Genomic DNA, 12,165 nt, shown 5'->3' on the forward strand with positions numbered 1-12,165 from the left:
TGTTCGTATATGTGAAAACGTTCATCACTCAAGTATGGTATCGCTGTTTCCAGGATGACTTCCTGGCTCTGGAGATAGAGAATGGATTCCCGGTGCTCACCGTGGATCTCGGATCCGGGCCACAGAGGATCATCAGCAGTAAATTTGTGGCCGACAACGTCTGGTACCAGGCAATCATTGAACGGTGAGGCTCCTTTTTAAATATAATTTTTAGAAAGAACTTTTTTTTTTCTTCCTTTGTTTCTGTATGACATCCTCCATATTATTGGTTACTCAGCAGAATAATACGACTTCAAACAATTGCTGTAATGCATTTAATTTGTTTCTACAATGTATAAATTTCACTATAAACTTCAAAAAACCTATAGAATTTTATAGTATTTCGCATATCACACTATCTCTTAGGGTTATTTCCCTAACTATGTTATGGCTGTGATTCACTGGTGACGTGGGTTTATTTTCAGAGAGAGATGGAATAAATATATTTTTTGCTTTCTAATACACCTTCAAACAATTTCTTAGGTATGTACTATGTTGTGATCACAAGCTTGCGTGTGTAAACATAACCTCAGTGCCAGTTTTAAGGGGGGGGGGGGGGGGGAAGTTTGTGGTGGAGGTTTAAAGTGTTAATTTGCTTACAGTTAGTTATAAATAAACCAAAAAAATAACACGTGGAACTACAGCGAAACCCCTTATTTACGTTACCGTTATTTACGTTTTCCCGTTATTTGCACTATATTCTTCAGGTCCCGTTTAGTTCCCATTTAATCCAATACAATACTTTCACGCGAATTACGTCTCAAAAATCGAATCCATCCCGCTATTTACGTCACGTAACAACCATAGTAGGCCTAAAAACATTGTGAAAAACATAACTTTTATAGTCGGCAGTGAACATTTTAAATCGCAAAATATACATATTTTATAACATGAAAAGTTGCTTTTATTTCTAAACACATAATAAATTAATCCTAGGCATGTAAAATTCCGAGTAATTATAGCAGGAGACAATCTAAAATGTACTAGGGAAAAACGTAAACTCACGAATGTATAATCGTTCTGATACTATATTTATGTCACAACTTAGCCGAAATACTGGTACGAGACATAAACTTCACAAGATAAAATGAGCGGAGTCTTGGTAACTGTTTTACCGTTTTATACGTATTTTATAATTTCGAAAGTATTGTACAGTTGACTCATATTTTTTAAACTAACCATTTATTTCTGGGGATCGTAAATAATTAATTATTGGTATCAAGACATCAATATGAACGTAAACTTGAACATGTCACGGCAGTGAGAAAACTGGTGCGTATACCAATGAACTGGTATTAGAATTGGACAAAACTAGTACACAGGAGGTGGAGCTTATATTTTTTTCTGCTAAGCTCGCATCTATTGGCTGGCTGCTGATGGAAGGTCACGAGTCTGGGCGGAGCGTTGAGTGAGTTATACTGCGCATGCGCAGCTCAGGGAATAGAGAGAGCCAGCCGGCGGCTACGCCGCGCCGTAACAGCTGATTGAGTACGATGACCTTTCTCCGCGCACGGCGCGCTATTGACGATAAATTTCCAATTTGCGGCCCTTTTTTTTTTAATTTTTTTACTGTGTTGCAATGCATATGTGTAATGTAGCCGGTATTTGTTATGAACGCTGCAGGATGCGACTGTATTTTAATTAACTTTAACGTATTTCTTACTTTTCCCTTTATTTACACTTTCCCGCTTTTTACACTTTTACTTTGTCCTCATGAAAAGTGCAAATAAGGGGTTTTGCTGTATATGTGTCTTATTTTTGCTTCTTTTATAACTTCATTTTGACAAAAAAAGGGGTGAGGGTGCCAATTATTTAACTTGATCGCGAATGCCGCATCGTACCTTGCGAGTCCCGGCGTCCCGAGGGTTCGGTGACCGGGACGGGACGTGGATGGAGACGGGGGTGGAGCGCATGCCGGCAGGACGGGCAAGAACGTGCGGCTGGTGATCCGGGAGGAGGTGTCCGGGACGGGACGTGGAAGTTGTGTCGGCAGATGTAGAGAGGACGGGGGTGTGGCGCGTGCCGGCAGGACGGGCAAGAACGTGCGGCTGGTGATCCGGGAGGAGGTGTCCGGCGGCAAGGAGCGCCTGCACGTGAAGGAGCAGGTGCTGCCCGGCACGCTGTCCATCCTGAACCTGGACCGGGAGCACTCGTCGCTGTTCCTGGGCGGCTACCCGCCCGACGCCAACGTGCAGGGGGCCGTCAAGTACTCGTCCTTCCAGGGCGAGATGGAGGGGCTGCAGGTGGGCGACGCGCCCGTGTCCCTGTGGAACTTCGTGGACGGCGCCAACAACCAGAACGGTGCCAAGGAGAGGTGAGGCTTCGCCACCGTCCCGGCGTCCCAGCGGGGGTCACACAATCACAACAATAATTTAAACATCATTATTTGATGTGACGTCTAATAAATCGATGAACGCCGGCTGCACGCACGGAAAAGTGTCCCGTAACGCACATTGTCCCGTTACACACATTGTCCCGTTACACACATTGTCCCGTTACGCTCATTGTACGCTTGCGCCGCATCTATCTCTCTTCCACCTGGGTTGGAACGACCATCGATTTGACTTTTTCCGAGGCACATTAAACTTTCAAACACTCCCTATTCGTTTACCTACTTTTCCTATCATCGTCCTGTCCTTAAAAGAATAACACAGATACGTATAACTTATAACTTTCATGTTTAACTAGAGAACGGTACCTGTTTGAGGATTTTTTTTGTTGTTGTTTGAACCTGATACTGTACCAAATCTGATTTCAGATTAAGATTCGTGTTAACGTAAAGTGTTTCAGTTGCATTGTGTGAGAGAATTTTTTTTTTTCAGACTAAAATTAATCAACAGATATTTTATTTAGGTCCATTGAGAGTCAAGTTGGGCACTTAGACTTAGCCATCTTGTAAGTAAAAAAAAACAGCAGCAGAAGGAATTGTATTTTGATGGTATGGATTTCCTAATTCCCAGAGAAAAATATTTTCGGGGGGAGGGAGGGGGGAGTTTGTGTAGAGGTTTAAAGTGTTAATTTGCTTACAGTTAGTTATAAATAAACCAAAAAATAACACGTGGAACTATATGTGTCTTATTTTTGCTTCTTTTATAACTTCATTTTGACAAAAAAGGGTTGAGGGTGCCAATAAATGATCCACACTGGGTACCGCCTGACCTTGCTCCGCCACTTCTGGGAAACTATGAAAAGCAGTCACGTAGCCGGGGAAGAGGTCCGTAGGGTCCTAAACCAATCCCTTACAAGATTTTAAAAGAAAGAGAAAACAAGTCAAGTCAAAATAAGAAAATTACAGCAAAGTAGCTACATAAGGTTGCAGAGATATTATTTTAGAAAGATTATTGTAATCCTTAGTGTACTACAATTATGTATTTCCTCCCCACATAACATCCTAACATACCTCAAACAACTGAAGCTGCAGTAATTGTTTTTCCAAGTGGTTTGCCCCTCTTGTTACTGTAAGAATGTCTTATACAAACTTAACGCGTTGTTTTGTGTATTTAATAACATTAATATGAATATATTTATGACTTGTTTTAACGAAATCATCAAACAGTTGACTTAAGGACAAAGTATTAAAAACAAAAACCAAAAGATCAAATGTTCCGTTTTCTTTTCTCAAGCAAAATCATTATTTAAACTTCTGCGTGGAAACGTTGTAGAACCAAAAGTCTACTATCCTCTGAAATTTTAGTGTGACAATCAATTTTCTTTCAAAAATTCAACTATAAAAATTCCTTACTCAGAAAAAAATATTTAATAATTGACTATGCTGAACCTCCTCCATAAAAGCCTGGCTGTGAACCTGCGAAAAGTCAGGGTAAGCCCAGGAGTTTCATAGAATTTTCAAGTCTGCACGGATAAAGCAGGAGATTTCAGAGAATTTTTAAGTTGTTACGGAAAGCAAGAATATGGGAAATACGGTACGGAGATATACATAACTTTTATGATTAAAATTTAACGTTGCTTTTATGCTAACTTTATTTCTTTGGTACTTAGCGTGAACTCTTGTATATATAGAACTGTGTTGTGAGTGGACTTTGTGGCACTTGTTACCGGGCCAAGTGATAAGACACACAGTTTAAATCACCCGCGCCCCAGATTTTTACAGCTGGCACCATGTTGGAACACTGCAAGTGTTGGCAGTCCATGAACCGTGAGAGTGGCATCCCTGCAGTGAGAAACAAAAAAAAACAGTCTTCGTTTTCGATCGGCATGATGGCGGTAGGTCGCAATGGTGCGAGGCTGATTGCTATCGTGTAATTTACGTTGCGTCGTCGGTTAAAAACTTCTCTATACAGTCCACATATCGATGGCTTAGAATGAAAAACCTCGTATATCTCAATTTTTGGACGAAAATACCTTTTTTTTATGTTTTTTGGCCGAAAAACCTCGTATCTCACAAAAATGTTTGGCTGAAAGAAATAAAATGTGCATCCTACTGCTTTCTATCGGGGGAAAGAAAGAAACCACGTATATCAGTTGCACAGTTTTTTTTGTCTCCGCTGTAATGTTTGCATTTTATGAGATACAAGGTTTTCATTCTAAGCTATCGATATATTTATCAACATTAACATTATTAGTTTCATCTTGATGACAGACGTTGCAGAGTTCCACAGTGCATGTACAGTGTACAGTAAAGTGTGGTGAGGCGGTGAGGGCTCACGTCCGGACGTACCGCGGGCGCCCCCAGGGACAAGCTGGTGAACCTGCAGCCCAGCACAGGCCTGCGATTCGACGGGACCGGCTACGCCATCATGCCGAGCCGCTCGTACAGCCTCCGCCTGCGCTCCAGCGTGCAGCTCAACTTCTCGACCACGGCCGCCAGCGGCTTGCTGTTCCTGGCGGGCAAGGGGCGCTCCTCCTACCTGTCCGTGGAGCTGGACCAGGGCCGCGTCGTGTACCGGGTAACCCTCCCCCGGCGTGGCCTCTTCTCTTCCGTCGAGCGGTCTTCCTTGCACTATCCAGTCTCGCGCTCACCCTACTTCCGTGCATCATCAGCACCTCCCTCACGCTCTCTTCTGCCACCTCACCGTACACGTCACAAACCATGCGCTCATAAACGTTATTTTTCTTTCAAAGAAACCGGCATCTCCTTTGGTTTTTGGCTAATCAGGCAACCATAGTATAGTTTTAAAATGTTTTTCAAAAGAATTAATACATTAAAACTCGCTTAAAACGTTTCCGCATAATACATTTTTCCGTTAATTATTCCTGTGAGCACTTCCATATATCTCTACCTGCTTACATTGTCATGTTTTTTCTTTTTTAAGTCCCGACATTTTCCTTATAATGGACAATGTATTTATTTCCTGCATGTAACGTTTCCTGAATGGTGCATGTCCTGCTTAAAACGTCTGATTTTTAACATCCAACACGTATCCCATTCGTGAAGTTTGGTGACGCTGTGTATAGGATGTAACGAAGGTTCTTGTCTTGAAAAATAAAAGCAAATTCTCATCCGTTCGTTGCCGTTTTAGTATGTTTTCAAATGTACACATGTATACCTACATTATTTTAGTTCGCCAAATATTTCACGATGGCAAAAAATAAATAAATAAATAAAGTGTTTACATTAAGGTATTTTGTTATTTAAAAATAAAGTTTAATATTATATTAGCCCTACCATTCAGAACTCATTATTTTGTCTATGTAACATTTAGTATGAAATTTTTTAGTTTACAAAACTTCCCATTTCGTAAGTTTTTCTATTTAATAAGCGTAAATTCATTTTCACTTGATTAGAACGCATAATATAATTGCACCCATTAAGGAATTCTTTTTTTCTGGTTAATATGCTTAAGGTTTTAAGTCCCTGAGATATTTCTTAAAAGGGGTTTAACTGTATTACAGTGTCATGAAAGTCCCGAAAAAGTAAGGAAGCTAAAGGATTGGTCAAAAAAGATCACAGTGCTGGGAGTTGAAAACTTTTAATTTCTGGCAACCTTTTGCTAACTTACATTTTGTTATTGATGTCAGTTTAGAGTTGCATGTTTAAATTAAATAATTGGAGACTCCACTTAAATCATGGTGGAAATTATCTCAGAAATTTTTTTTTTTAGCTTTCTATCTGAAGAGACCCGCCTACCCGGGCATTCACACGGTGCGCTGAGCTTCAGAAGAAATCTCGCAATTTGAAATCTGCTCAAGATATCCTAGTGGTGGCATTTAAGAATGCGCTTAGGGCGGATAGGTGGTTATGTTCCCAAATCTCTTTTTCAAACTGTATCTTTAAGATAGTGGAAAAGGGTTAAAAATTTGTGTTTTCAGAGTAATTTTTAGATGTGAAACGTCCGGTACAGATTGTTAAAAAGCACCCAAAGGGCATTGCACTACACTTTTATGTTCATTTGTCCACCATATAATGTCATGGTTACCGCTCGGATCTTATAGTTGCCCTGCGCGTGACGAGAAGACTGCACGCCAGTTAAGAGGATACACCGCGCTGGAAGCACCAGCGAGCGTTGCACCTACCATCCCTCTTATCATCCTTATTTTGGTTGTGTTGTGTAGGCATGAAGATAAGCCCTACAGTGTGTTGTGTAGGCATGAAGTTAACCCCTACGGTGTGTTGTGTAACCTGAAGATAAGCCCTACGGTGTGTTGTCAAGGCACGAAGTTAAGCCCTACGGTGTGTTGTGTAGGCACGAAGTTAAGCCCTACGGTGTGTTGCTGTCTGCAGTTCAACCTGGGCAAGGGGGAGCTGGCACTGACGACGGCGGGGACCTACAACGACGGGCGCTGGCACGCGGTGGACGCGGCGCGGCAGGGCGCCAAGGGCGTGCTGACGGTGGACTCGGGCGACCGCCAGGACGGGGCGGCGCCCGGGGGCGACAAGGCGGCGCTGCACGTCTCGCCCAGCCTGTACTTCGGGGGCTACCCGGGCCGCCACAACTACCGCACCGTCAGCAACGTGGACTTCGAGGGCTGCGTGGACAGCGTTGCCATCAGCGGGGCGCTGGTCGACCTCAGCCAGAACATGCAGGCGGTGGGCGCGGCCCCGGGCTGCCCCGCCCAGGTGGGTCGTACCGTCGACAAGCATGTCATTTATTTATTTATTAAAGTGAGATGACTACCAACAGCGATGAGCCGGGGTGGTAGCCACCATACATAAAAACAAACAAACACACAAAAAAAATGACAATTAACAAATACAAAACAAAAAGAATTAGAACATTGACACGGACAAAGCACACACCATCTGAGGTTGACACACCACAAAGCACCGAAAGTCAAGTTAATAAACGAAAAAGCATCAAAATTCGATTAGAAACATGTAACTGAATAGCATTTTCAATTAATACTCAACCTAACTCTAATGAAAAATACTTGATATTTAGCATGAAGGTTGTACCATATTTTATGTGGAAAAAAAAAATTTGTGAAAAGCTTACTTCTTTTTTTGAACTTGCCACTGTTATTAGTTACGACTTGCGACAGGTGGCTAGCCTGGTGGCGTTCGAGGACCGGGCGCCGGGCTACGTCCTGTGGCCCAACGCGTCCGCCAACAACTTCTTCCAAGTGAACTTCAAGTTCCGCACGTCGGCCGGCTCCGGGCTGATCTTCTACGCGACAGACGCCGACCAGAGCCTGGCCGTGTCGCTGTCGCTGGTGGACGGCGGCCTGTCCTTCCGCAGCGTGGGCGAGGAGCTGGCCAGCAGCCCCGCGACGCTGTACAACGACGACGAGTGGCACGTGGTCACCGCGACCCACGACACGGGCGCCCTCCGCCTGGACATCGACGACTTCGACACCTTCCAGTCAGTCCAACACCCGACACTGTTCACAAAACTGAATTGAAACTAACTGTTTAGCTGCATGACGCCCAGCAACGCGGAGAAACGGTAAAAGACTGACGGAAACTATTTACAGATGGCACTGCTGAACACGACGGCCGCCACAGTGGCGCACTCACGATCGATGGCGCCAAATTCAAATATCCACACCACCACACATTCTAGCACTATGCCCAAACAGAAACCCTTCAAACACTTCCGTATTACATGTCTCTCCGTACAAATGGCAATTCATGTCTATATTGTTTGTGCAAATGGTGTCACTCGCAACCAACAAACCTTCAATTGTGGCATCTCTTTTCAATTGGTCCTCCCTACGGAAAACGAAATAGAAATTTTTCACCGATTGCACCGTTTGTATGGAGACTTATGACTATATACAGAATGTCCAGAAAAGAATGTCCCATTTTCAATTATATATATCTCTAACACCCTCCGTACCACATGTCTCTCCGTGCAGATGTTGTACGCGTGTTAAACCCTTTGAGGCACATCAGAAATATATTAAAAATAAATTAGAATCTATTGTGTAACTTTTAGCAGACGTGGCGGAAGAAAAATTCAAGCAGCCAATGTTGCTAGTTCTTGTTAGGATCGCCAGATAGCAGCACAAGGCTTACTCAAGTGAGGTATTTCGGTAATACCACTGAAACATTGCGAATAGTAACATTTTTTCCAAGTGGTATCATAGAAATACCACTACAACACAAAGGGTTAAATAATAACATTATTAAAAATATTATCATTATTTATTTACCTACTGAGAACTCTTTTTTTTTTTTAACACCTTATCTAGATTATAAATAAGGGTATTGCACGTTTCCAATTAAAATGCACTCATAACAATGACATTCATTGGAGACAGCCTTTCTTTGTGATCCTTTATCTGGATTGTGATGTTTACGTGTATTTAAAAAAAAAAAAAATAAACTTACATTAAAATTGATACAAACGCGCTAACATGTGGACCTCATACACAGTCGTGGCCGAATACGGCGTGGCTTCTCACGCAGTAACATAAACTGTCGTCACTGGTATCACTCGCAACCATAAAAAAAAAAAAAAAAAACAATAATCTATTCTTCCTTTATTAGTGGCATCTCTTTTCAATTGGTCCACCCGACGGAAAACGAAATAGAAATTATTCACCGACTGCACCATTTGTATGGAGACTTATGATTATATACAGAATGTCCAGAAAAGAATGTCCCGGTTTCAATTATATATATATCATTAAAAGTTTGATTTAGACTATTTATAACACTTTCAAACTTCAAAATTTGAAGGTAAAATAACTTACGTAGTTTTCCTTACAAATGTTCATTACATGCACCTTTAGTTACACGGCACGCGTCCATCCTAAAGTCCAATATTTCCCACACTTTGGTTAACAAGTCTGGAGTAAGCAGAAGCAATACCCTTTTCAATACTGTCTCAACTCTGGTGGCAACGTGGACACAATTTTTTTTATAAAGCTCCGAAGTAAAAAAATCGCATGGCGTTATGTCGGGTAAACGTGGAGGCCAGCGAAAAAGACCTCTGTCGTCTCGACCATCACGACCAATACAACGGTCAGGGACTTGGACGTTCAACCACTCTCGTGCAAAGAGATTCTAATGGGGAGGGGGCTCCATCCTGTTGCAAAATAACTTACTGGTTCACCCTCTACTAATTGGGGAAAAAGCCATTATTTTGCGCTGCAAGCGAGAAAACAACAGAACAGGACTCGCGAATGTGCTTATCGGAAACTGCTTGAGTTACTCTTTAATTGTGACCTTGAACCAACACACTACAATGTTTACAGTTGATACTATTAAAATTTATACCTAGGACATTCTTATATGTACATGCTGTGTTATTTGCCTTATGACTTAAAAAAAAAAAAAAATCTGCTATTTGATTGTACAGATGAAGTATTTTTGTAATGTGTTTCGTCGTCCCGGCAGGACGGACTCAGCGCCCCCCATGCTGCAGTTCCTGTACGGCCGGCTGTACTTCGGGGGGCTGCCCAACGCGGCGGAGGCCCGCGGCCCGGGCGCGGCGTTCGCCCCGTTCGTCGGCTGCCTCGGCGACGTCACCGTCAACGGGGCGTTCGTCAACTTCGCCAACGTGACGGAGAGGGTGGGCGCGGTCCTGGGCAGGTGTCCGTCGGAGGCGCAGCCGGCGCCCGCCGGCCCGACGGGTGAGTCGTAGCGGTCTCTCGAAGCCACGGGAGCCGAATACTCGCCGCCTGAGTATCGGATTGTTCCATGTACACTTTTTAGGTTTTTTCATGCTATGGACACGAAATTAATATCAGTATTCATTTGTGAACTATAATCCACACACACACACATCTACGCACGTAAAAATGTTTGTTCTTAATTCAAGACCGATATTATTTTGTTCTATGTCGTGATATTCATAGTAGTTTGAACTTTCAAATGCTTATATATATCTCAGTTTTCCGACTTCAATGGACATGGAACACTCCAATTCTCAGGCGACGATTACTGTAGCCACAGGCTGGTTGTTTTGTCCGGAGACGTACGAGACTGTAAAATCCAGATCAAAACGACACAATTAATGACGATGCACTCGCAAACAACTCGATTGGCAGCAAGCGTGCACGATAGCACAACTCACTACCATGATGGTTGAACAACGACTGTTGCTTCGTTGCCAGAAGCTGCAGGCCTACCCACCTCGGCAGGCGGCCAACTTGAAAAATCTTGGCGTTGCTAGCAAGCAGCGCGGGAAGTTCAAAATTTTAAACGTTTCAAACACTATACACTAAATTACACACAATATTTACAAGTCCAAACACTGGTGCTAGTTCTAAACATTCAGCGGAAAATTTTTATTTTGAGTGGAACTATTCTATTGTGTCCCAATATTTTTTTATATAATTTTTTTATCGAATAGTTATAAAGCTGTAGGGAACGATTAACATTTCATTTGTCCACCCCTTAAATCAGAAAATTTAAGGTGAGGCTGAGGCTGAAGTTGTACTTTTGAAAATATGCAATTGCGAACATTGAGTCTGTCTTTGAAAAGAGGCGAGGTGTCAGCCTTCAATTCTCAAATACTGTATTTACCTGAAAAATACGGCATCTCTGAATATGACGCGACCCTAAACTTCATAGTTATGACTTTATGAAAAATGCTTCACGGGGTTAAAATCACAGTTCTTACGCACAGAAATTCAAAAACAAAAGTTATTCAAATCAGTTAATTTATAACATATTTACGAGCAGATTTTCTGGTGGCACTTTTGGTCACTAAAGTGATTTACACTGTTTTTTTTTGTGTGAAACAGCAAGTGTCAATTTGAAGGGGGGAAAAGAGCAATTACAAGGAAAAGAGTTTTATAAGCCATTCATCAGAGTGCAAACAACGCCGTGCTATACGGTGTTCACCAGGATGGGTGAGAGAAGTAGTGGAGGGGGGAGTACCATGTCTGTCTCAACCTGTTGACGTACCCCTCCTCGCTGCAAGGTTCAGAAAGCCTTTAAACAAGAGGAGGAGGGGACTGAAGTGGCATCATAAGTGATGCAGTTGCGAGGCAGAGCGCGTGGTTTTTTCAACTAAGCTGTTTCTTTCATCCCGGTAAATTCACATCTTCCAGCGGCAAGATGCAAGTTTTGCGATTATAACGCTACTCTTACTTTGAGGTCTACCGGTTTTGATAAATAAAAAAAAAAAAGCATCACATTATATTCATCATATATTTATTTCCAGCATGCTTTGGTGTTTTCTCTGCCTTGGGGCGGAAGGCGCAAGGTCGTAGGAGGTCGGGTTCAGTGGCCGCCGTGCCTCGAGGCGCCCCCGTATGTCTGTTCCAGCCCCGACGATCCCGGATGAGGACGAGGAGGAGGGGGTGGAGGAGGAGGAGAAGGAGACCACCGTCCCCGTCACAGCGCCAGTTCCAGCCACGACCCCGTCTACCACGCCACGTACGTACGCCCCACACCAGTGGTCCACCAGTGCTCCGCAAATATCTTAAACACGCGTTTAATGTGATGTTCGACAAGAGATTTCCTCAAGTACCTTGGATAGACCCTTCAAATCCGAATCTATGTCTCGAGGGTCAAAAATTAAATACCGTACAAGAAATTGAAAATATTAACTTATGGTGGTGAGACATTAAACCCTTTAAATGTTTGTTTTACGAACTGAGTTACAAGAATCAATACAAAATTGTGATTTTATTTGTAAAATTACATGTTAAAAATACAATATCTTGGGGGAATGGTAATAGGATAGGTATGAAGAATAGATTGATGGAGAAAACCTAAGAGGTTATCACTGTTGTAAATTTTTTAATTTACTTTTGTTTCCTCTAATATGT

At 42.6% G+C, this 12,165-nt stretch overlaps 1 protein-coding gene across 1 annotated transcript in view; it reads left to right on the forward strand.

Annotated features, from left to right (window-relative positions):
• LOC134540846 (laminin subunit alpha) overlaps nucleotides 1-12,165 on the forward strand; it is a 136,908-nt gene that overhangs the window by 115,867 nt on the left and 8,876 nt on the right. Inside the window, exons 45-51 of the mRNA XM_063383837.1 lie at nucleotides 54-184; nucleotides 2,069-2,353; nucleotides 4,733-4,946; nucleotides 6,722-7,057; nucleotides 7,480-7,799; nucleotides 9,782-10,017; nucleotides 11,660-11,770. Coding sequence (XP_063239907.1) covers nucleotides 54-184; nucleotides 2,069-2,353; nucleotides 4,733-4,946; nucleotides 6,722-7,057; nucleotides 7,480-7,799; nucleotides 9,782-10,017; nucleotides 11,660-11,770 — 1,633 coding nt within the window. The remainder of the gene's footprint in view (nucleotides 1-53; nucleotides 185-2,068; nucleotides 2,354-4,732; nucleotides 4,947-6,721; nucleotides 7,058-7,479; nucleotides 7,800-9,781; nucleotides 10,018-11,659; nucleotides 11,771-12,165) is intronic.

This window comes from Bacillus rossius, chromosome 17 (genome assembly GCF_032445375.1).
Source record: "Bacillus rossius redtenbacheri isolate Brsri chromosome 17, Brsri_v3, whole genome shotgun sequence".
Classification (NCBI taxonomy): Eukaryota; Metazoa; Arthropoda; class Insecta; order Phasmatodea; family Bacillidae; genus Bacillus; species Bacillus rossius.